The sequence below is a fragment of the Salvelinus fontinalis genome, chromosome 1 (assembly GCF_029448725.1).
Source record: "Salvelinus fontinalis isolate EN_2023a chromosome 1, ASM2944872v1, whole genome shotgun sequence".
In the NCBI taxonomy this organism is placed as follows: Eukaryota; Metazoa; Chordata; class Actinopteri; order Salmoniformes; family Salmonidae; genus Salvelinus; species Salvelinus fontinalis.
The window spans coordinates 21,595,631-21,622,313 of record NC_074665.1 but is presented as its reverse complement, the minus strand read 5'-3'; the positions used below and the strand labels follow the sequence as shown (position 1 = coordinate 21,622,313).

General features: G+C 41.6%; 1 protein-coding gene across 4 annotated transcripts in view; it reads left to right on the top strand.

Annotated features, from left to right (window-relative positions):
* The window catches only part of pemt (phosphatidylethanolamine N-methyltransferase), an 88,745-nt gene that overhangs the window by 20,700 nt on the left and 41,362 nt on the right, over window positions 1-26,683 (top strand). For all 4 annotated transcript variants that reach the window (XM_055903745.1, XM_055903657.1, XM_055903834.1 and 1 more), the window contains exon 3: window positions 14,574-14,689. In XM_055903745.1, coding sequence (XP_055759720.1) covers window positions 14,574-14,689 — 116 coding nt within the window. The remainder of the gene's footprint in view (window positions 1-14,573; window positions 14,690-26,683) is intronic.

Sequence of the window (26,683 nt, the reverse complement as noted above, 5' to 3'; positions counted from 1 at the left end):
GCAGCTCACAGATCACTGCACCTGTACATAGCCCATCCAACTACCTCATCCCCATACTGTATTTATTTATTTATTTATTTATCTTGCTCCTTTGCACCCCAGTATCTCTACTTGCATATTCATCTTCTGCACATTCTACCATTCCAGTGTTTAATTGCTATATTGTAATTACTTTGCCACCATGGCCTATTTATTTGCATACTGTATATAGACTTTTTTTCTACTGTATTATTGATTGTATGTTTGTTTATTCCATGTGTAACTCTGTTGTTGTGTCAAACTGCTTTGCTTTATCTTGGCCAGGTCACAGTTGCAAATGAGAACTTGTTCTCAACTAGCCTACCTGGTTAAATAGCGGTCTAATAAAAAAACTGATTACACTCAGGTTACAATGTCAATCAAGCTAGATTCACGACCTAGCATTAGACGATGGTGCTCTTTGCCCCAAAATGACTTTCTACACTGAAATGCAATAGGGTTTTCCCAAACTCGGTCCTCGGGACTCTAATTGCACATTTTAGTTTTTTGCCCAAGCACTACTCAGCGGATTCAACTAATCATCATGATTTGATTATTTGAATCAGCTGTGTAGTACTAGGGCAAAAACCAAAACGCACCCCTTAACTTCTCTAGGGTATGTGGGACGGTAGCGTCCCACCTCGTCAACAGGCAGTGAACTGCAGGGCGCCAAAGTCCAAACAACAGAAATCCCATAATTAAAATTCCTCAAACATACAAGTATTTTACACCATTTTAAAGATACACTTGCTGTAAATCCAGCCACAGTGTCCGATTTCAAAAAGGCTTTACGACGAAAGCACACCAAACGATAATGTTAGGTATGAGCCAAGTCACAGAAAATGACAGCCATTTTTCCAGCTAAAGAGAGCAGTAACAAAAAGCAGAAAGAGATAAAATGAATCACTAACCTTTGATGATCTTCATCAGATGACACTCATAGGACTTCATGTTACACAATACATGTATGTTATGTTCGGTAAAGTTCATATTTATATCCAAAAATCTGAGTTTAGGCGGGACGCTACTGTCTCACTTGGCAAAAAGCCTGACAAAATGCAGAACGCCAAATTAAAATTAATTACTATAAAATCAAACTTTCATTAAATCACACATGAAAGATACCAAATTAAAGCTACACTGGTTGTGAATCCAGTCAACATGTCTTATTAATTAGTTATCTTATTAAGTCTTATTAATTCTTATTAGAATTATTCAAATAGGCTTTTCGGCGAAAGCATACGATGCTATTATCTGAGGATAGCACCATAGTAAACAAAGCGAGATAAGCATATTCAACCCTGCAGGCGCGACACAAAACGCAGAAATAAAATTTAATTAATATCTTACCTTTGACGAGCTTCTGTTGTTGGCACTCCAATATGTCCCATAAACATCACAAATGGTCCTTTTTGTTCGATTAATTCCGTCGATATATATCCAAAATGTCCATTTATTTGGCGCGTTTGATCCAGAACACAGGTTCCAAGTTGCTCAAACGTGACGACAAAATATCTCAACGGTTACCTGTAAACTTTGCCAAAAAATTTCAAACTACTTTTGTAATACAACTTTAGGTATTTTTTTTACGTTAATCGATCAAATTGAAGACGGGATGATCTGTGTTCAATACAGGACTAAAACCATCTATAGCTAGCCTTCTGGTCTCGTGCCTCTAACTAACAGGACACGTCGAGTGACTCTCTTTCAAGATGGCCGTACTTCTTCATTACACAAAGGAATAACCTCAACCAATTTCTCAAGACTGTTGACATCCAGTGGAAACGGTAGGAACTGCAAGCATGTCCCTTAGAAATCTTGTTTCCCAATGAAAACTCATTGAAAAGAGTGACGACAACAACAACAAATCTGAATGGTTTGTCCTCGGGGTTTCGCCTGCTAAATAAGTTCTGTTATACTCACAGACATGATTCAAACAGTTTTAGAAACTTCAGAGTGTTTCCTGTCCAAATATACTAATAATATGCATATCTTATCTTCTGGGGATGAGTAGCTGGCAGTTTAATTTGGGCATGCTCTTCATCCAAAATTCCAAATGCTGCCCCCTACCCTAGAGAAGTTAAGGTTCGCAGGACTGAGTTTGTGAAACGCTGCCACACAGTAACAGCGCAGCTTCTCCCACCAAGTTGAAGCTCGAACTGCTCCTGTACAGTCAATGAAAGATATCAAATTCAAATCAAATTTTATTGGCCGCATACACGGTTTAGCAGATGTTATTGCGGTTGTAGCGAAATAATATCTAACAAGTAATATCTAACAATACACACAATCTAAAGTTAAAGGAATGGAATTAAGAATATATAAATATTTGTACTAGCAATGTCAGAGTGGCATAGACTAAGACACAGTAGGATAGAATATAGTATATACAGTTGAAGTCGGAAGTTTACATACGTTTAGGTTGGAGTCATTTAAACTTGTTTTTCAACCACTAAACACATTTCTTGTTAACAAACTATAGTTTAGGCAAGTCGGTTAGGACATCTACTTTGTGCATGACACAAGTAATTTTTCCAACAATTGTTTACAGACAGATTATTTCACTTAATTCACTGTATCACAATTCCAGTGGGTCAGAAGTTTACAATACACAACGTTGACTGTGCCTTTAAACAGCTTGGGAAATGATGTCATGGCTTTAGAAGCTTCTGATAGGCTAATTGACATAATTTGAGTCAATTGGAGGTGTACCTGTGGATGTATTTCAAGGCCTACCTTCAAACTCAATGCCTCTTTGCTTGACATCATGGGAAAATCAAAAATAATCTGCCAAAACCTCAGAAAAACAATTGTAGACCTCCACAAGTCTGGTTCATCCTTGGGAGCAATTTCTAAACGCCTGAAGGTAACACGTTCATTTGTACAAACTGTTGTACGCAAGTATAATCACCATGGGACCACGCAGCCATCATACCGCTCAGGAAGGAGACGCGTTCTGTCTCCTAGAGATTAACGTACTTTGGTGAAAAAAGTGCTAATCAATCCCAGAACAACAGCAAAGGACCTTGTGAAGATGCTGGAGGAACGGGTACAAAGTATCTATATCCACAGTAAAACGAGTCCTATATCGACAAAACCTGAAAGGCCGCTGAGCAAGGAAGAAGCCACTGCTCCAAAACCGCCATCAGAAAGCCAGACTCCAGTTTGCAACTGCACATGGGGACTGTTACGCACGCCTCTGAGAAGAGGGAACGCAACTCCCTGCTACAACTCAACTCTCTGAAGTGCAAGATGTATGGACTGTAGGTGCGAGTAAGGATGACACAAAAGCAGAATTTACCGTTTACTAGGATTTATTTCCTTACACGGTAATATGGGGAAAAGGGGCTGGACGGAACCAAAGCAAAGAAAGTAATATCAAAGTTCCCCCTCTCCTATCTAACCTGCCTACCCACTTAACTTACCTAACTTAGCACCGTCTGGTGCCCTAACCAAAATACAGGGGGTGGTCCGCCCAGGTCTTACCTAGTGTGCCTAGACAGTAAATATACTACGGGTATATGTATGCCCGCGGGCCTCTTGCCTAAGCACTCCCAAAGTGCCTTCTCCTTCCCCCACCTGGGAACAAATGAAACAGAGTAATTATTAACGATTTCACAATCACAGGACATAGCAAAACTGCTACCAACAACAATAGTACATACCACACTTTCTGATACACAACCAACACTATATCACAATCTAATTTTTATCTCTCTCAATCTCCCTCTAATCTCTAATTTCTCTCAACCTCTCAAATATTCAATTCCTCTCTGATCTCCAAATCTCTGATCTCCAAATCTCTGATCTTCAAATCTCTGATCTCCAAATCTCTGATCTCCAAATCTCTGATCTCCAAATCTCTGATCTCCAAATCTCTGATCTCCAAATCTCTCATCTCTCTCTCCCTTTTCTACTGAACAGAACACTGGTTTTTATATCTTCAGGTGGCAATGTTAATTAGTCAGCTGCTTCTTGATGAGGGGGCGGGGTCAGCTCCAATCATCAATTAGCCTGGGGTTGACCAATCAGCTGGTTGGGGAGTACTTCCGGAAGCCATCTCCTGAAACACACACACTAAAATACAAAACAGAACACAGAAACTGGGGAACGTAACAGGGACAAAGATCGTACTTTTTGGAGAAATGTCCTCTGGTCTCATGAAACAAAAATAGAACTGTTTGGCCATAATGATCATCGTTATTTTTGGAGGAAAAAGGGGGAGGCTTGCAAGCTGAAAAACACCATCCCAACCGTGAAGCACGGGGTTGGCAGCGCTTTACTGCAGGAGGGACTGGTGCACTTCACAAAATAGATGGCATCATGAGGGAGAAATTATGTGGATCTATTGAAACAACATCTCAAGACATCAGTCAGGAAGTTAAAGCTTGGCCGCAAATGGGTCTTCCAAATGGACAATGACCCCAAGCATACTTCCAAAGTTGTGGCAAAATGGCTTAAGGGCAACAAAGTCAAGGTATTGGACTTCACCCAACTTATTGTGGGAAGCTTGTGGAAGGCTACCCAAAACATTTGACCTATTAAAGGCAATGCTACCAAATACTAATTGAGTGTATGTAAACTTCTGACTCACTGGGAATGTGATGAAAGAAATAAAAGCTGAAATAAATCATTCTCTCTATTATTGTTCTGACATTTCACATTCTTAAAGTAAAGTGGTGATCCTAACAGACCTAAGAAAGGGAATTGTTACTAGGATTAAATGTCAGGAATTGTGAAACTGAGTTTTACATGTATTTGGTGTATGTAAACTTCCGACTTCAACTGAACCTATGAGATGAGTAATGCAAAATATGTAAACATTACATCACCCTAAAAGACCCTCTTCGTTTATACAGTAGATGCTTAAAAGGCAACATACACTCTGGTACAGCATGCCTTTTCACCCACACAGCGCCCAACACCTCACTAACACAATAGCATACAGACACTTGTGGAGTTTTTGACATGACCTTTTTCGTTCGTTCTCTGAGATGAATGAGGAGGCTCGACGTAAGGTGGTGGGCGGCGGTGGTAGCATTGGAGTTATCAATCGGTGTTGAAGGAAAAACAATGTTTGCGAAAAACTGCAGTCAAACCTCTCTCCCATCCACCATACACACTCACTACCATCACAGGTGCCTCACTCCTATGCCCATTTTAATAATCAGCCTCTCAGGCCTTATGGTGGAAAATGCATCTGATGTACAGTAGAATGGGTGCCAGCCAGCCAATTAGCCGGCAGGGCCTAAAGACCCTTTTCAACCCTCGGATGTCTTATTGAGCGCCCGAGTTGGTCTGATGAGCCACAGCCCAGAACAATCAGCCAGACCATGAGTCAGCAAGAATGAAAGGAGCTTAGCAGAACTAGCTGACAAAGGATAAGAAAAGAGGGGTGCGGGGGTGAAGGGATGAGAGGAGAAGCAAAATATAATAAAAGGCTAGCAGGGAGATGTACTGAACATTTGGGCAGGTAAAAAAATAATAAATAATGGAAAAAAATATGTGTTTTACAGGGGGGAATAGAAAGGGAGTAAGATTACTTTTAATTTCAATGGAAAGAAGTGAAATAGAGTCGGGAGAAGGGCGAGGGAGCACATCATGAGAGGGAAGCAAAACATGTGAAACAAAGTGAAGAGAAACATGATGGGGATTCTGCTTGAAGCCTCACATGTAATTGTCTGGTATTTAAGGTTCCACCTGTGCTCGTCTGAATGAATAGTTTGAATTCAGTATTTTCACTATAAAGCAACATTAAGCTACTCTTCATCTTAGATGGTAGCTACTCCATGTCTTTCCATTGGCTGCCGACGTAACAATCTCTTAATGTTATTATTGCCAAGGTTACTTTGTAACTACTTCAGACTGTCAAGTGGACCAGGGACGTTGAGATTATTGTTGAATTTAATGGGACAATCTGCAGTTCAAACAAGATTGTGACCAACCCGCTAGTGTTTTAGTATGGGGATGGAGAAATGTAAACACTCTCAAATTCATAGACAGCGCAATGAATGCAAGGACTGACTATCCATGAGATCAAAATGATAGTTTTAACCATGTTTTGAGACTATACAGTGTTTATTTAGATTTGAATTATTTACATGGGGTAAAACAAGCTTATATTTTGGGTTCTTATGGGATACAACAATTGATCAAAGCTCACAAGGCATTTATAAGTTATATTCTGCAATAATCAATACCATTTAATATACCATTCATTTTAAAGTCCAAAAATGCAATCACAATCACAAAATTATATTCTTATGAGCTGCTGCACCATACAGCCCTTTGCATATAATTGGGCCATCATGATCTTATCTTACATTTTAACTTAATTAGTTATATTTAGCCTAATTTATTAGCTTGGATATTTAGCGTTCCTTTGGATATGACAGCTATGGAGCGTGTGTACACTCACATTTTTTGCAGCTACCTCCGAACCCAGCCACGCATGCACACACACCCACAGGTTTTTTCCTGGCTCAAAAAGGGGCTTAAGTGGTGGGCGTGGCAGTGTCGTGGAAGTGAGCGCGGTCAGCCCGTTGGCGTGGCTGAATTCGGTCCCGGGCAAGAACATTTTTGAGGCCCCACATCGTGTTTTACAGCCAATTTCCTGCAATTAAAAAAATAAATATGGAGCTTAGAGAACTTTTGCAGCTTTTAAGCTCATTTCCTGCAAATCTACACATTTTACCATGGAGCTGAGATAAATGTAGCTGTTTGTTTTTTTTAGCTAATTTCCTGCAATTCTATGCATTTGCCATGGCAAACATTGCCACAAAATCAATACTCCTGAAGTAGTTTGTCTAGCTTCTATTTTAGGGATTTGTTAGTTCTCAAATATATATTAGAAAAAAATATATAGGTCCATTATTTCTTCGACATACTTTAAATCTGGTTTAAGTTGTTTAAGATTACACTTAAAGCATTGTTTCCATCCCGAAATTCATTAAAGTAATAAAAAAATATGTTTTTGTTTTTCACTGTTGGGACTTGCCCAATACTTTTCTATGCAGAAAATACCTACACACACACACGCCATCCTAAGCCTGAAGAACTCCAGAGCTTTATCACTATTTTCCCTGGTTGTGAACATCCCCACCAGACACAATTAGTAGCTAGCTAGATGGAGCTCGCCGAGGGTATTTTCAGTGAGTGTATTTCGCAAGTGATTCGTTTGCATACACCACTGACTGGCTGTGGCTAAAATGAGCCTAGCTATCTAGCGTCTGCTTTGTGTCTGCATTGAGTTGTCTGGAGAGCTTGTTTTCCCTCCCATTTCGAAATGGCTTAGAAAATCTCACAGGATCCCCAGACCTAGTGCCGTTGACATAGTCTCCAACATCCCAGACCTATGTGACCCTCTGTGTCCTCGGGAGTTAAGGTCATTGAGCTGGATGAAAGCGGTAGATCTCCATGTTTCTATCTAACTGATGATCATGGGGGATTAAGCTACCTGCCGAGCTCGAGTTTCTGACAAATCAGAATTAAGCTTACCTTAACCCAACTTTGTTTTCGGTTCACCCATATTAATTCCTCTGTGACCGACATTTCAAGCTTAATCACAAAAACGTCTGTGCATCACCTACAGTGGTTGCTCCACTAAAAGTTTTGCGATGATGCCACCAGACTCACATTAAGCATCTCCAATACAAAGTTAAATCTAGATTCGGCTTCCAATTTCGCAACAAAGCCTCCCTCGCTCATGCTGCCAAACTTACCCTCGTCAAACTGACTATCCTACTGATCCTTGACTTCGGCGATGTCATTTACAAATTAGCCTCCAACACTCTACTCAGCAAATTGGATGCAGTCTATCACAGTGCCATCAGTTTTGTCACTAAAGCCCCATATACTACCCACCACTGCGACCTGTATGCTCTCGTTGGCTGGTCCTCGCTACATATTCGTTGCGAAACCCACAGGCTCCAGGTCATCTATAAGTCTTTGCTAAGTCTCCGCCTTATCTCAGCTCGCTGGTCACCATAGCAATACCCACCCGTAGCACGCGCTCAGACAGGTATATTTCACTGGTCATCCGCAAAGCCAACACCTCCCTTTGCCGCCTTTCCTTCCAGTTCTCTGCTGCCAATGAACGAATTGCAAAAATCACTGAAGTTGGAGATTTATATCTCCCTCACTAACTTTAAGCGTCAGCTGTCAGTGCAGCTTACCGATCGCTGCAGCTGTGCACAGCCCATCTGGAAATAGCCCATCCAACCATCTACCTACCTCATCCCCATATTTGTTTTGTTTTAGTTTTTCTGCTCTTTTGCACACCAGTATTTCTACTTGCACATTCTCATCTGCACATATATCACTCCAGTGTAAATTGCTAAATTGTAATTACTTCGCCACTATTGGCCTATTTATTGCCTTACCTCCTTACTTCATTTGCACACACTGTATACAGATTTTTCTATTGTGTTTTTGACTGTACGTTTGTTTATACCATGTGTAACTCTGTGTCTTTGTTTTTGTCGCACTGCTTTGCTTTATCTTGGCCAGGTCGCAGTTGTAAATGAGAACTTGTTCTCAACTGGCCTACCTGGTTAAATAAAGGTGAAATAAAAAAACAGCTTCACCTGGAATGCTTTTCCAACAGTCTTGAAGGAGTTCCCACAAATGCTGAACTTTTGTTGGCTGATTGTTCTTGGACCACTCTGCGGTCCAACTCATCCCAAACCATCTCAATTTGGTTGAGGTCGGGGGATTGTGGAGGCCAGGTCATCTGATGCAGCACTCCATCACTCTCCTTCTTGGTCAAATAGCCCTTCCACAGCCTGGAGGTGGGTTGGGTCATTGTCCTGTTGAAAAACAAATGATATTCACACTAAGCCTAAACCAGATGGTATGGCGTATCGCTGCAGAAATCTGTGGTTGCCATGCTGGTTAAGTGTGCCTTGAATTCTAAATAAATCACAGACAGTGTCACCAGCAAAGCACCCCCACACTATAACACCTCCTCCATGCTTTACGGTGGGAAATACACACGCAGAGATCATCCGTTCACCCACACGGCGTCTCACAAAGACACGGCAGTTGGAACCAAAAATCTCAAATTTGGACTCCAGACCAAATGACAAATTTCCACCGGTCTAATGTCCATTGCTCGTGTTTCTTGGCCCAAGCAAGTCTCTTCTTATTGGTGTCCTTTAGTATTGGTTTCTTTTCAGCAATTCGACCATGAACAGTTGATGTTAAGATGTGTCTGTTACTTGAACTCTGAAGCATTTATTTGGGCTGCAATTTCTCAGGCTGGTAACTCTAACGAACTTATCCTCTGCAGCAGAGTTAACTCTGGGTCTTCCTTTCCTGTGGCGGTCCTCATGAGAGCCAGTTTCATAATAGCGCTTGATGGTTTTTGCAACTGCACTTGAAGAAACCTTCAAAGTTCTTGAAATGTTCATCATTGATTGACCTTCATGTCTTAAAGTAATCATGGACTGTCATTTTCTCTTTGCTTGTTCGTTTTCCAAATAGGGCTATCCTCTGTATGCCACCCCTACCTTGTCACAACACAACTGATTGGCTCAAACGCATTAAGAAGTTAGGAAATTCCAAAAATGAACTTTTAACAAGGCACACCTGTTAATTGAAATGCATTCCAGGTGACTACCTCATGAAGATGGTTGAGAGAATGCCAAGAGTGTGCAAAGCTGTCATCAAGGCAAAGGGTGGCTACTTTTAAGAGTCTCAAATTATTTGTTAAACACTTTTTTGGTTACTACATGATTCCATGTGTTATTTCATAGTTTTGATATCTTCACTATATTCTACAATGCAGAAAATAGTACAAATAAAGTAAAACCCTGGAATGAGTAGGTGTGTCCAAACTTTTGACCAGTAGTGTATATTTAGAATTAAAGTGCTTTAGATTCATGATTTCACTCTTGATTTAAAATGATTATGGATGGATGGATTACCGATTTGATAGTCTCAATCTCCTGCTCAAATTATGCAATGTTTGTCTCCATAGCTGATTCATCCTCACGATAGCCAGTGGAGTCAGACTGTAGGAGCACAAACAACGGTTTACATGGAAACCATTGCTGCTGGTTTTGTAGCGTTGAATTTCAATATAGGATTCAGCCCTTCTGTCTCGTCGAGTGGGGATAAGGTCACCTCTCTCTGTCTCTCTCTCTCTGTGTTTCATAACCATTTTGTCTACAATTCTAAACTCTGGCTTTTCTCTGCAGCCTACATGTATTATTTTCCCCAAGGGTTTGACTAGTCAGGGCTGCGTACTGTAGAATAGGTAGCCAAGTGGTTTTAAGGGCGTTGGGCCAGTAACTGAAAGGTCTCTAGTTCGAATCCCTGAACTGACTAGGTGAAAAACCTGTCTGTGCCCTTGAGCAAGGCAATTAACCCTAGTTGTTCCTGTAAGTTGCTCTGGATAAGAGCTTCTGCTAAATGACTGAAATATAAATGTCTAGTGGAACAAAGGCCACGGTGTGCTATAGATGAGGTTCACCTTGACAGGGGAGAAGGTGTTAGTATCGCTTTTTAGACAGACAAGACAGTAATGGTTTTGTCTCTTGTTTGTTTAGTTATATCAACTGTGCATCTAGGCTAACTGTCGTAGGCTGACATTTCTGGTATAGTCTGTGTGATCGGATGAGATAGGATCTAATCGAAGATCTAAGACAGATGCACTCATTTGAATCATGTGTGCATTACTGAAATGGTTAAACAGTAAATAGCATAGCTGTAGGAGGAGAGGAGGAGTTCTAATGTGTAGCCTGTTATGCATGTGATTAGGGCATGTTCTGTTTCCCTGGGCTGGGGACAGGGACGGAGCGCGGCCGTGCATTAATACGGGGCATGAATCTCATGTGGCGATTAGGCTGGTTCTAGGGCCCTGTCAGAGAACCGGGCCCCGGGGACTGAGCCTGCACCCGCTAAGACACTCAGTACCTCTGTAATAGAGCCCACACAAACCCATTTATGAGCTCCTAATGCATCATATCAGAGACGAGCCAGGACCTTGTTGTCAGAAATACACCCGTGGTAAGTAACTAGATGGAGTGGCCTATTCAGGCTGTTACCTACGCCTTGATTGAATCTGTGAATGGTGCTGGCACAGAATGCATTCACACAGTGTGGTAATGCTTTGATCTACCTGTGTATTTATAGTACCTTCTGTCATAAAGCATATACGGAACAGTTAACTGACAAAATAATGGAAACACTTAGTAATTGAGGGATACAAAAGGAATTAAAGGCAGGTGCTTCCACACATATGTGGTTCCTGAGTTAATTAAGCAATTAACATCCCATTATGCTTAGGGTCATGTATGGAATTGCTGGGCAGGGCATTATTTTGGATACCATGGCTATTCCCCCATAGGATGACAATGCCCCCATCCACAGGGCACGAGTGGTCACTGAATGGTTTGATGAGGATATAAACTCATTTGATCACTTATGGGGTATTCTGGAGCGGTGCCTGAGAACGAACACCACATGATGGAATTTCTCGTGGAAGTATGGTGTGGCATCGCTCCGATAGAGTTCCAGACACAAGGTGCAAATACTCTGTAATGTCAAAGTGAAAGAAAATTATAACATTGTTTAAAGATTAATGAAAAATGAAATGCTAATATACCTTGATTAGATAAGTATTCACCCCCCGAGTCAGTACATGTTAGAAATACCAACAACAGTCTTCTTGGGTAAGTCTCATAAGATACCTGTGTTGTGCAATATTTGCCGATTTTTATTATTTTCATAATTCTTCAAGCTCTGTCAAGGTGTTGGGGATCATGGCTAAACAGCCGTTTTAAAGTCTTGCCAGAGATTTTCAGACAGATTTAAGTCAAAACTGTGACTTGGCCACTCTGGAACATTCACTGTCTTCTTGGTAAGCAACTCCAGTGTAGATTTGACCTTGTGTTGTAGGTTATTGTCTTGCTGAAAGGTGAATTCCTCTCCCAGTGTCAGTTGTAAAGCAGACTGACGCATGTTTTCCTCTGGGATTTTGCCTGTGCTAAGCTCCATCCCATGTCTTTTCATCCTGAAAAACTCCCCAGTCTTTGCCGATGTCAAGCATACCCATACCATGATGCAGCCACTACCATGCTTGAAAATAAGGAGGTAGTTACTCAGTGATGTGTTGGGTTGGATTTGCCGCTAACATAAGGCTTTGCACTTAGGCCTAAAAGTGAATTATTATTTTTATTATTATTTTTAAAAATTCCGTATTACTTTAGTGCCTTATTGCATACATACAGTGCCTTCAGAAAGATTTACCCATTGACTTTTTCCCACATTTAGTTGTGTTAGAGCCTGACTTTAAAATGGATAGCGTCAAGATTTTATTTTATCACTGGTCTACAACCAATACCCCATATTGTCAAAGTGGACTTATGTTCTACAATGTTGTAGTTACTCTACAATGTTAACCTAATTGACAGCGTGAAAAGAAGGAAGCCTGTACAGAATAAAAAATATCCTATTTGCAATAAGACACTAAAGTAAAACTGCAAATAATGTGGCCATTTTTTAAATTTAAGTCCTGAATACAAAGTGTTATTTTGGGACAAATCCAACAGAATACATCACTAAGTACCACTTCATATTTTCCAGCATGATGGTGGCTGCATCATGTTATGGGTTTGCACATTTTTACTCTCTTTTTCTCCCAATCTTGTGATTACATTCTTGTCTCATCGCTGCAACTCCCCAATGAGCTCGGGAGAGGAGAAGCGACTCGCGATCGCGGCCGTTAATGACATAGCCTGTGATCGAACGCCCAAACACTGCGATGCAGTGCCTTAGACTGCGACTAGGGAGTTTTTTATGATAAAAAGAAACGGAATAGCCAAACTCCTGGAGGAAAACCTATTTCAGTCTGCTTTCCAACAAAGTGTGAATAAATCCAAGGGGTATGAATACTTTTGCAAGGCACTGTAGTTTCATTGCCAATGAGTTTTGAAGTACTTTCTGAATTCCTCTTCAGAAGAGTGCAGAGAGAGGTGACAATGATATTGCACAGCTGAGGAACATGCTTCCTGAGAGTATACTTTTTCATATTGCAAGAAAATATACTTAAGTATACTTTCAAAAAAGTATATTTAACTTACATGTCCACAAAATATATTTGAAGCATACTCGAAAAAATGCATGTGCACAAACATTGGCATATTCCCCAGCATCATTTTCTGCAGTTGAAGTTTTGATTTATAATATGATATTGTTTCTCATATTTAGCTTATTCAAATCTTTTGATGTTCCACAGGTGAATGCACCAATTTGTAAGTCGCTCTGGATAAGAGCGTCTGCTAAATGACTTAAATGTAAATGTAATGTTCATTTTAGAACTGAATAATGTCGTACTTTTAATTAGATATACATTCCACATTTTTTTTAAATTATCGTTTATTAGCAAAAATGTATGTGAACAACTAAAGTGTGAAATCCCAATGGTGCATATATCTCAAAAGTGTTAATTGTAAATTGCTGCTCCAGCCACAACTGCTTTGTAAATAGCATGTTAACATTGGCTGAGAAGATACCTTGGTCAATCAAGGTAACCTTTACATGGCTCAATACAGTAGCTAATGTCGTTAATGAGTAGAAGTGGTATTTGTAGAAGTAAACATTATAAATACACTTTTTTTTGTGAAGAAAATACAGGAATTCTGATTCAAATACCATTTTAGTATATTTCTAATTTATAAGTTGTTTTTCATATTATATTTGTTTTGCTCTTTATCTAATATAATAACAATTAACTTAAGTACAAAAAAGTGTCTCAATTTAGATAATTTTATATGTATTTAATATACTTAAATGCTAATAAACTGAACATTAAATGCATTAAATGTATTTAAAATGGTTCCAATTTCGGTAATTTTAAATATACTTAAAATATGTTCTAACATGTATTGACTCAGTGGTGGGAATACTTATGTAAATGGTTTATTTCTGTGTTTCATTTGAAATAAATTCGCAAAAATGTCTAAACATTCACTTTGTCATTATGGGGTATTGTGTGCAGATGGGTGAGAATTTGTTGATCCTTTTTGAATTTGGGCTGAAACGCAACAAAATGTGGAATAAATCAAGGGGTATAAATACTTTCTGAAGGAACTGTAATTGTTCAGCCCGAGTGATTGTTTTGCTTTGACAAAGTCATTTCTGAAGATATTTATTTATCTTATGTTTTGTGTTGGAAACCTGACTGTCGAGCATAACACGTCAACCCTGTGGCCCATAGATGTGCTAGACATGTTTTAAGCTTGCATTCAGTTGCCACTCCCTGTTGTACACAACACTCTTCCTTTCCCCCTGTCACAAGGGGATTCATGGCAGATTTATTAAGATGACATTGTCCACCCTCTTACGGTCAACCCACTCACTTTAATTGTCACCTTTTTTATTGTCATTTTTTATTTAATCTCTGGAGATGGGAAAACATGTTTGTGATGAAGTTGAACGTATGCTTTTTATAACAATGTTGAAATAAATAGTTATTTTAGTTATATTACATATTTAGTTATATTACATGACCAAAAAGGCACTTTATTCATGAAATAAAACTTGTGTTGCAGGTGGCGCGTTGGGAGCATCGTACGAGAGGTCTGACCAGACTGTTTGGGGGTCCCTATCTGGCCTGCTACTGCCTAGGCACCCTCATCATCCTCCTCAATGTCTACCGCAGCCACAGGTTGGTGCCCATCTCTCTGCGCTCTCTGCCTCTCTGCGCTTGCTCTTTCTGCGCTCTCTCTTGCTCGCTCTCTCTAGCTCTCTCTCTGCCACTCTCTCTCTGTGCTCTCTCTGCCGCTCTCTCTCTGTGCTTTCTCTCGCTCTCTCTCTCTCTGTGCTCTCTCGCTCTCTCTCTCTGTGCTCTCGCGCTCTCTCTCTCTCTGTGCTCTCTCTGTGCTCTCTCTCTCTCTGCGCTTTCTCTCGCTCTCTCTCTCTGTGCTCTCTCTCGCTGTGCTCTCTCTCTCTCTCTCTGTGCTCTCGCGCTCTCTCTCTCTCTGCGCTCTCTCTCGCTCACTCGCTTTTACTTTAAAGACAGGGGGGGTGGTTACTTGCGTTTGTGTGTGTGTGAGTGGTAGTAGATCAAGGTTATGTTGTATTTATCTCTGATAGTGAAGGGAAAAACAGCCTTCTCCTTCGTCACACTCTTCGCACTTCAATTTCCGCTGTGACCAGTCATGTCAAATCCACCCTATGGTCAGTCTTATTGCTGAAGGCTGTACAACCGTAACTTTTTGTACTGGAGACCTGTAACTGCTGCAGAATTTCTGTGGTGGTGATGCACATTTGAGTTCTAAATCACTGTATATTTCTGAAGTATGTTGGAGTACAAGTGTAGCTCAAGGCTGTGGCTCCCAAGAAAAAGGGATCTTAAGTTATAGCTAATACCATATCTGTCTTTTTCAAGTATCACATGAAACATAGTATTAGCACAAAGTGTAGAGACTTTTAGGGGTTTCCCCAAGAAGTGACTGTCTATTCTCTTTTTCCAAATCATTCGCATAGTTGGCCATTAATGATTGAAGTGGAAAATGCTCTATGGAAAATATACAACTTTCATTGAAATGAATGGACCTCTCAGCTCCTCTCCATATTTGGACAGAATGACCAACAGTTTACTGCTTCTGGTATTTTCCTGTTTGTGAGGAGTAACTTTCCATTCACAGAGAGCTACTTGTCTGACTTACTCCATCAGTTTAGACAGACCCATTTTTACATTAGTGAAACTAAATGTTGCACAAGTTACTTCTAGTTTCCTGGAATGGATGGCTTTCCCACCCCAAGACTGTCCTTGCACTAACCTGGTCGTGAGGGGTGAGTAGGGGTGGAGGGTGTGCCCCTTTTCCAATTAGGCAGAGCTGGTTTTGAAAAACGTATTCAGAAAGTACCCAACACCAATTTATCTGACAGTTTCAATTTCCAGCCTCCACCCTCCCATCTCTCCCTGTCTGGTAGCCCATTTAGACATAATGACAGCTCTCAGAGGTGTGGGGAGTAGAAGGGATGTAGAACACAGCTTTTTTGCTTGTATTTATAACCTGCCTTCACCTCTGACGTACTGAATGAACAGAGATTGACAGATGGAGTAGTGCGTTCAGTGTGTTAAATCCTTAAGTTAGAGTAGCGTGACCTGACCTCTTCAATTGCACAATACACACACTCTCGCTAGCTCACCTCATGGCTTAGTCTGTCGCTGGCAAAGCCCATCTGTCCCAGCATGGTGCGTCTGAGCTCTGAGTATCCTAGAGTTAGAAAGTTAGTTTGTGTACACACACAAGCACCACGGACATGCACAGCTTATATGATTGTGAATAATTGCATGAATGCCATGCTAATTTTCTAAAAGCCATGCCAGTCCCTCTTGCCCGCAACACCACAGCTATTTTGTCACCACCTCCCTGAGGGCACCAGTTAATAACAATAACACTAACCGAGCCATGGAGAACTTCATAAATTAGCATTTTTAATGAAGACGTTTGTGAATGATTGTTTTCTCTGACCTTTAGGGATGAGATAGGAATACATTATATATACACTGCCGTTCAAAGTTTGGGGTCACTTAGAAATGTCCTTTAAAATAACAAAAAATGTTAAAGTAACAAATACAGTGTAGACATTGTTAATGTTGTAAATGACTATTTACAACAGTGAAGAGGTTCCTCTGTCCAGTGTCTGTGTTCTTTTGCCCATCTTAATCTTATTTTTATTGCCCAGTATGAGATATGGCATTTTCTTTGCAAATGCCTAGGCCAGCATCCCGGAGTCACCTCTTCACTGTTGAGACTGGTGTTTTGCAGGTACTATTTAATGAAGCTGCCAGTTGAGGACGTGTGAGGTGTCTGTTTCTCAAACTAGACACTCTAATGTACTTGTCCTCTTGCTCAGTTGTGCACCCGGGCCTCCCACTCCTCTTTCTATTTTGGTTAGAGCCAGTTTGCGCTGTTCTGTGAAGGGAGTAGTACAGAGTGCTGTACGAGATCTTCAGTTTTTTGGCAATTTCTCGCATGGAATAGCCTTCATTTCTCAGAACAAGAATAGACTGAAGAGTTTCAGAAGAAAGGTCTTTGTTTCTGGCAATTTTGAGCCTGTAATCGAACCCACAAATGCTGATGCTCCAGATACTCTCCAGATACTAGTCTAAAGAAGGCCAGTTTTATTGCTTCTTTAATCAGAACAACAGTTTTCAGCTGTGCTAACATAATTGCAAAAGGGTTTTCAATTAGCTAATCCAAGTTCATCTTTTAAGAAAGGCTAACATAACGTGCCATTGGAACACAGGAGGGATGGTTGCTGATAATGGGCCTCTGTACGCCTTTGTAGATACTCCATAAAAAATCTGCCATTTCCAGCTACAACTGTCATTTACAACATTAACAATGTCTAAACTGTATTTCTGATCAATTTGATGTTATTTTAATGGACAAAAAATTCCCTTTTCTTTCAAAAACAAGGACATTTCTATGTGAAATCAGTGTATAAAAAACGAATCAATGCCTATGAACAGCACTATACTTCTCTAAGAGCTCTTGATTTAGACTCCCTTGATGATGACTCAATAGTAGTATCTGGATTTTTAGGACTTGTAAAGAGAGATCTACACCCGTTTCTGAGCCCTAAAAGCTCAAATGAGGATGAGGGACCCTTTGTGCTGTACTGGCACCAGAGTGCACTCAAGTTTTTATAAACATTTACAGTGCATACGGAAATAATTCAGACCCCTTGTTACATGTTACATTACAGCCTTATTCTAAAATGGATTACATCATTTCCCCCCCTCATCAATCTACACACAATACCCCATAATGACAAAGCAAAAACAGGTTTTTAGAAATGTTTGCAAATGTTTAAAAAACTACTGAAATATCACATTTAAATAAGTATTCAGACCCTTTACTCAGTACTTTGTTGAAGCACCTTTGGCAGCGATTACAGCCTTAAGTCCTCTTAGGTATGATGCTACAAGCTTGGCACATCTGTGTTTGGAGTTTCTCCCATTCTTCTCTGCAGAGCTTCTCTAGCTCTGTCAGGTTGGACGGGGAGCGTCGCTGCACAGCTATTTTTAGGTCTTTCCAGAGATGTTCGATTGGGTTCAAGTCCGGGCTCTGGTTGGGCCACTCAAGGACATTGTGACTTGTCCCGAAGCCACTCCTGTGTTTTCATGGCTGTGTGCTTAGGGTGATTGTCCTGTTGGAAAGTGAACCTTCGCCCCAGTCTGGAGCAGGTTTTCATCAAGCATCTCTCTGTACTTTGCTCCGTTAATCTTTCCCTCGATCCTGACTAGTGTCCCAGTCCCTGCCGCTAAAAAACATTCCCACACCAGGATCCTGACTAGTGTCCCAGTCCCTGCCACTGAAAAACCTTCCCACAGCATGAAACTGCTACCACCATGCTTCACTGTATGGATGGTGCCATGTTTCCTCCAGGCGTTACCTTTGGAATTCAGGCCGAAGAGTTCAATCTTGGTATCATCAAACCAAAGAAACTTGTTTCTCATGGTCTGAGAGTCCTTTGGGTGCCTTTTGGCAAACTCCAAGTGGGCTGTCATGTACCTTTTACAGAGGAGTGGCTTCTGTCTGGCCACTCTACCATAAAGGCCTGTTTGGTAGAGTGCTGCAGAGATGGAACTCTGGAGCTCTGTCAGGTACCATCGGTTTCTTGGTCACCACCCTGACCAAGACCCTTCTCCCCTGAATACTCAGTTTGGCCAGGCAGCCAGCTCTAGGAAGAGTCTTGGTGGTTCCAAATTTCTTCAATTTAAGAACAATTGAGGCCACTGTGTTCTTGGGGACCTTCAATGCTGCAGACATTTTTTTTGTACCCTTCCCCAGATCTGTGCCTCGACACAATCCCGTCTCGGAGCTCTACGGACACTGCCTTCGACCTCATGGCTTTGTTTTTGCTCTGACTTTTTTAGGGCCTTCCTCTGACACCGCCTGGTATAGAGGTCCTGGACGGCAGGAAGATTGACCCCAGTGATGTACTGGGCCGTTCCCACTAACCCTTGTAGTGCCTTGCGGTCGGAGGCCAAGCAGTTGCCATACCAGGCTGTGACACAATCAGTCAGGATGCTCTCGATGGTGCAGCTGTAGAACTGTTGGAGGATTTGAGGACCCATACCAAATTTTTTCAGTCTCCTGAGTGGGAATAGGCTTTGTCGTGCCCTCTTCACGACCTTCTTGGTGTGTTTGTACCATGATAGTTTGTTGGTGATGTGGACACCAAGGAACTTGAAGCTCCCAACTTGCTCCGCTATGGGAATGGGGTTGTGCTCGGTCCTCCTTTTCCTGTAGTCCACAATAATCTCCTTTGTCTTGATCACTTTGTGGGAGAGGTTGTTGTCCTGGCAACACACAGTCAGGTCTTTGACCTCCTCCCTATAGGCTTTCTCATCGTTGTCGGTGATCTGGCCTCCCACTGTTGTCATCGGCAAACTTAATGATGGTGTTGGAGTCGTGCCTGGCCATGCAGTCATAAGTGAACAAGGAGTACAGGAGGGGACTGAGCACGTACCCCTGAGGGAAGTCCAGGATCCAATTGCAGAGGGAGGTGTTTAGTCCCAGGGTCCTTAGCTTAGTGGGGGAGAGGTTGAAAATGTCAGTGAAGACACTTGCCAGTTGGTCAGTGCATGCTCAAAGTACACGTCCTGGTAATCCATCTGGCCCTGCGGCCTTGTGAATGTTGACCTGTTTAAAGGTCTTACTCACGTCGGCTACGGAGAGCGTGATGACAGTTGTCTGGAACAGCTGATGCTCTCATGCATGTTTCAGTGTTAATTGCCTCGAAGCGAGCATAGAAGTAGTTTAGCTCATCTGGTAGGCTCATGTCACTTGGCAGCTCGTGGCTGTGCTTCCCTTCATAGTTTGTAATAGTTTGCAAACCTGCCACATCTGACTAGCGTCGGAGCCGGTGTAGTACGACTTGATGTTAGTCCTGTATTGACGCTTTGCCTGTTTGCTGGTTCTTCGAAGGGCATAGCGGGAATTCTTATAAGCTTCTGGGTTAGAGTCCTGATCCTTGAAAGCGGCAGCTCTATCTACCCTTTAGCTCGGTGCGGATGTTGCCTGTAATCCATGGCTTCTGGTTGAGGTATGTACGTACAGTCACTGTGGGGACGACGTCATCGATGCACTTATTGATGAAGCCTGATGACTGATGCGGTGTACTCCTCAATGCCATCGGAAGAATCCCGGAACATATTCCGGTCTTTGCTAGCAAAACAGTCCTGACCACTTTCTTATTGACTGAGACACTGGTGCTTCCTGCTTTAGATTTTGCTTGTAAGCAGGAATCAGGAGGATATAATTATGGTCAGATTTGTCAAATGGAGGGAGAGCTTTGTACCTGTCTCTGGTTGCACATTGAACATGCTGGTAGAAATGAGTTAAAACAGATTTAAGTTTCCCTGCATTAAAGTCCCCGGGCACTAGGAGCGCCATCTCTTGATGAGCGTCTTCCTGTTTACTTATGGCCGTATACAGTTAATTGAGTGCGGTCTTAGTGCCGGCATCGGTTTGTGGTGGTAAATAGACATCTACAAAGAATATAGATGAAAACTCTCTTGGTAAATTGTGTGGTCTACAGCTTATCATGAGATACTCTACCTCAGGCGCGCAAAACCTCGAGACTTCGTTAGATTTCATGCGCCAGCTGTTGTTCACAAATATACGTTGACGGCTTTCCAGAGGTCGACTGTTCTATCCTGCCAAAAACTTGTAAAACCCGCCAGCTGTATGTTATTCATGTCGTCGTTCAGCCATGACTCGGTGAAACATAAGATATTACAGTTTTTAATGTCCCGTTGGTAGGATATACAGTGGAAATTGGAAGTTTGATACACTTAGGTTGGAGTCATTAAAACGCGTTTTTCAACCACTCCACAAATTTCTTGTTAACAAGTTTTGGCAAATCGGTTAGGACATTTACTTTGTGCATGACAAGGAATTTTTCCAACAATTGTTTACAGACAGATTATTTCACTTATTTCACAATTCTAGTGGGTCAGAAGTTTACATACGCTAAGTTGACTGTGCCTTTAAACAGCTTGGAAAATTCCAGAAAATGATGTCGAAGCTTCTCATAGGCTAATTGACATAATTTGAGTCAATTGGAGGAAACCGGTACAAAAGTATCTATATCCACAGTAAAACAAGTCCTATATCGACATTACCTGAAAGGCTGCTCAGCAAGGAAGAAGCCACTGCTCCAAAACCGCCATAAAAAAGCCAGACTGTTTGCAACTGCACATGAGGATAAAGATCGTACTTTTGGGAGAAATGTCCTCTGGTCTGGTGAAACAAAAATAGAACTGTTTGGCCATAATAACCATTTATGTTTGGAGGAAAAAAGGGGAGGCTTGCAAGCCGAAGAACACCATCCCAACTGTGAAGCACGGAGGTGGCAGCATCATGTTGTGGTGGTGCTTTGCTGCGGGAGGGACTGGTGCACTTCACAAAATAGATGGCATCATGAGGAAAGAAAAGTATGTTGATATATTGAAGCAACATCTCAAGACACCAGTCAGGAAGTCAAAGCTTGGTCGCAAATGGGTCTTCCAAATGGACAATGACCCCAAGCATACTTCCAAAGTTGTGGCAAAATGGCTTAAGGACAACAAAGTCAAGGTATTGGAGTGGCCATCACAAAGCCCTGACCTCAATCCTATAGAAAATGTGTGGGCAGAACTGAAAAGCGTGTTCGAGCAAGGAGGCCACTGGACACCAACGCTGTCCTGATATCTAGAAGCTCTTTTCGGTCATAAGATACGGTGGCGGAACATTATGTACAAAATAAGTTACCAATAACACAAAAAAACGCATACAATAGCACAATTGGTTAGAGGACCGTAAAAAGGCAGACATCTCGTCCGGCGTGGTAAGGTATTTCTGTTTTCTATTTTTAATAGATGTGCAATAATGTCTAAAAACCTGTTTTTGCTTTGTCGTTATCGGGTATTGTGTGTAGATTGAGGTAAAAAAAAAAATGACTTAATCTATTTTAGAATAGGGGTGTATGGTAACAAAATGTGGAAAGGGGGAAGGGGTCTGAATACTTTTCAAAGGCACTGTGTAATGCAATGTGTGTTAGCTTGTGCGTCTATTTGTGCTTGTGCGTCTATTTGTGCATGTGCAAGGATACACCACTACGTCACATAACACAAATCCGAGTGGTCTTTGTGCCTCCATTAAGTATACTCGCCCCCCATCCACCTCTCTCAATAGTGTATACAGGTGTAGCTGTCTTAAATGAAGTTATTCCAGGGTCTGGTTATAGGAAGCAATAGCTGTAATAGTTGCATAGAGGCTTCGGTTGTAATGGTGTTTGTAGAGGCTTCAGTGTTTTGTCTTTTTTTTCTGTAGCCCTTAACATCATATACGGTTCAGTAATCACATCCCACCACAGGAGGTTGGTGGCACCTTGACCGGGGAGGGCGGGCTCGTGGTAATGTTTGATGCCCTTCCATTCGCTCTGTTCCGGACGTTATTTTGAACCGTCCACCCCTCCGTAGCAACAGCGTTCTGTGTCTAAATGAAAACCCTGCTGTCCTCAAGAGAAGCTATTCTCTCCAAACTCCCCAGACTCAGCCTCTCCTGGCTATTATGGCTTCTGTATTTCTCCAACTGACAGGAAACGTTTGACGTGAAACGATAAATCAATAAAGTAATCAATAAATCCCTTCCTTCATAGGATAGCGGTTATTTGTTTTGATCTCCACTGTTCATTCACATCTATGCTCTATGCTATGCTCGCTCTGTCCCTCATGATGGGACCGAAGAATTGAAGGTTCTTTTGAACTGTTGAAAGTACTGTATGTATCTCAATGTCAGAGAAAAATGTTCACTACTCACCTTCTCGACATCCCAGTTTCCTTCAGATGCTGCTTCAAGATGCTGTTATAATCAGGTCTAACTTTTTAACTGTCACATATTTTTGCAGTATGATGACTCACTCTCTTGAGTGGGGCAAATGTTTATCAAATCTGTCATGTTTATCACCTAAGGTACCATGACAACTTTCTGTGCCTCAGGAGACCCTATTCAGTCAACTAAGTGACAGGAGTCTCAAGCTGCGAGAGTGCCTTGTAAAAGTATCGAGTGCCTTACAAAAGTATTCAGACCCCTTGTATTTCTTCACATTTTGTGTTACAAAGTGGGATTAAAATTGATTTAATTGTAATTTTTTGTTAACAATCTTTGCAAAGTACTCTGTTATGTCAAAGTGGAAGAAAAATTATATATACAGTACCTGTCAAAAGTTGGGACACACCTACTCATTCCATTTTTCTTTATTTTGACTGTTTTCTGCAATGTGGAATAATAGTCAAGACATCAAAACTATGAAATAACACATGGAATCATGTAGTAACCAAAAAAGTGTTAAACAAATTATTTGAGATTCTTCAAGTAGCCACCCTTTGCCTTGACAGCTTTGCACACTCTTGGCATTCTCTCAACCATCTTCACCTGGAATGCCAACAGTATTAAAGGAGTTCCCACATATGCTGAGCACTTGTTGGCTGCTTTTCCTTCACTCTGCAGTCCAACTCCTCTCAAACCATGTAAATTTGGTTGAGGTCAGGTGATTGTGGAGGCCAGGTCATCTGATGCAGCACTCCATCGCTCTCCTTCTTGGTCAAATAGCTCTTCCACAGCCTGGAGGTGTGTTGGGTCATTGTCCTGTTGAAAAACAAATGATAGTCCCACTAAGCGCAAACCAGATGGGATGGCTTATCGCTGCAGAATGCTGTGGTAGCCATGCGCCTTGAATTCTAAGTAAATCACAGACAGTTACCAGCAAAGGACCATCACACCACCTCCGTGCCTCACGGTGGGAACCACACATGCGGAGATCATCTGTTCACCTACTCTGCGTCTCACAAAGACAGGGCAGTTGGAACCAAAAATCTGAAATTTGGACTCATCGGACCAATAGACAGATTTCCAATGGTCCAATGTCCATTGCTCATGTTTCTTGGCCCAAGCTAGTCTCTTCTTCTTATACAACACAACTGATTGGCTCAAACGCATTAAGAAGTTAGGAAATTCCAAAAATGAACTTTTAACAAGGCACACCTGTTAATTGAAATGCATTCCAGGTGACTACCTCATGAAAATGGTTGAGAGAATGCCAAGAGTGTGCAAAGCTGTCATCAAGGCAAAGGGTGGCTACTTTGAAGAATCCCATATATAAAATATACTTTTTTGCTTACTACATGATTCCATGTGTTATTTCATTGTTTTTGATGTCTTCACTATTATGCTACAATGTAGAAAATAGTAAAAATAAAGAAAAACCCTTGAATGAGTAGGTGTGTCCAAACTTTTGACTGGTACTGTAATTTACAAACGAAGCATATGTGTTTAGTGAGTCCTCCAGATCCGAGGCAGTAGGGATGACCAGGGATGTTCTGTTAAGTGCGTGAACTGAACCATGTTCCATGTCTTGCTAAGCATTCAAAATGAATACTTTTGGGTGTCAAGGAAAATGTATGAAGTAAAAAGTACATTCATTTCTTAAGGATTGTAGTGAAGTAAAAGTAGTTACAAATATAAATGGTAAAGTACAGATACCCCAAAAAACTATTAATTAGTGCTTTCAAGTATTTTTACTTAAGTACTTTACACCACTGCCATAAACCCAATGGTCAGTGACAGCGCTCTCGAGCTCCTCTGTGGCGATGACAGCCCGCTTGGAGTTTTCCAAAAGGCACCTAAAGACTCTTAGACCATGAGAAACAAGATTCTCTGGTCTGATGAATCCAAGATTGAACTCTTTGGCCTAAATGTCAAGTGTCACGTCTGGAGGAAACCTGGCACCATCCCTACGGTGAAGCATGGTGGTGGCAGCATCATGCTCTGGGGATGTTTTTCAGCGGCAGGGACTGGGAGACTAGTCAGGATCAAGGGAAAGATGAACAGAGCAAAGTACAGAAAGATCCTTGATGAAAACCTTCTCCAGAGCGCTCAGGACCACCGACTGGGGCAAAGGTTCTTCCAACACAGCCAAGACACAAAACACTGGAGTGGCTTTGGGACAAGTCTCTGAATTTCCTTGAGTAGCCCAGCCAGACCCTGGGCTTGAAACCGATCGAACATCTCTGGAGAAACCTGAAAATAGCATTGCGGCGACGCTCCCCATCCAACCTGACAGAGCTTGAGAGGATCTGCGGTGAAGAATGAGAGAAACTCCCCAAATACAGGTGTGCCAAGCTTGTAGCGTCACACCCAAGAAGATTCGAGGCTGTAATTGCTGCCAAACGTGCTTCAACAAAGTACTGAGTAAAAGGTCTGAATACTTATGTAAATGTCATTTTTTTAATACTTGTCTAAAATCCTGTTTTTGCTTTGTCATTATGGGGTATTGTGTGTAGATTGATGAGGGGGGGAAACAATTTAATCCACGTAACAAAATGTGGAAAAAGTGAAGAGGTCTGAATACATTCCAAATGCACTGTGACATTCACAGTGTGCCATTCAGAGGATGAATGGATAAGACAGAAGATTTGAAGTGCCTTTTGAAAGGGGTATGGTAGTTGGTGTCAAGTGCAATGCTGCTGGGTTTTTCATGCTCAACAGTTACCCGTGTGTATCAAGAATGCTCCACCACCCAATGGACATCCAGTCAACTTGACACAACTGTGGGAAGCATTGGAGTCAACATGGGCCAGCGTCCCTGTGGAACGCTTTGGACACCTTGTAGAGTCATGCCCCAACGAATTGAGGCTTTTCTAAGGGCTAAAGGAGGTGCAACTCAATATTAGGAAGGTGTTCCTAATGTTTTGTACACTCAGTGTATATGGTGTAGGGAAAATGGCCCACTATTATTAATAGTATTATTATTATTAGTCAAATATTCCAGCTCTGATATTTTCTTCAAGGACTAAAACAGTTGCGATGAAAATCAATGCACTGCACGAAAACAGGTCCCTTTTCAAGTAAATACTTTGCTTGGATTGTCTGGTTATTCATCATGTCTGTTGTGTTCTATAGCTGTGTATTAGTAAGAGTGAAAACATGCTACATGTCGATGAAGACTCATACAGTATGTGTTGTCTTGTCGGATATTTTGTCGGTCGTCTTGTCTCTGCCTGTGTTCTAAGAGGGTTTGGAGTGGGTTTAGTTCACTTTTTTATTCATAATGACTCCAAGCTGACGTAGTGGCCCAGAGACCTAGAAAATAGGAGATTGAAGCTACACCCCCGGCTGTCTCTTCTCTACGAATGTGGAGATTCGTCATTCCTTCTGTTTCTTAATGCCCTCCATTCCATGCTTATCTGTGTCTGCATGTGTAGCTTTTGTTTGTGCATGTGTGTATGTACAGGGAACTGCCAAAATAAGGGAACACCAACATAAAGTGGGCTACCATGAGCTGCCAGAACAGCTCCAATGCGCCTTGGCATAGACTCTATAAGTGTCTGGACCTCTTGGAGGGATGCGACACCATTCTTCCATAAGGAATTCCATCATTTGGTGTTTTGTTGATGGTGGTGGGTAACGCTGTCTCAGGCGCCGCTCCAGAATCTCCCATAAGTGTTCAATTGGGTTGAGATCTGATGACAGACACACAGACACACACACACCGTTTAAACCCCCTTATGCTCCTTTGAGACCCCTCTTTCAAAGTCACGGAGACCTCTTCTAGCCATTGTAGCCAAAATAATGGGCAACTGGGTTATCATAAA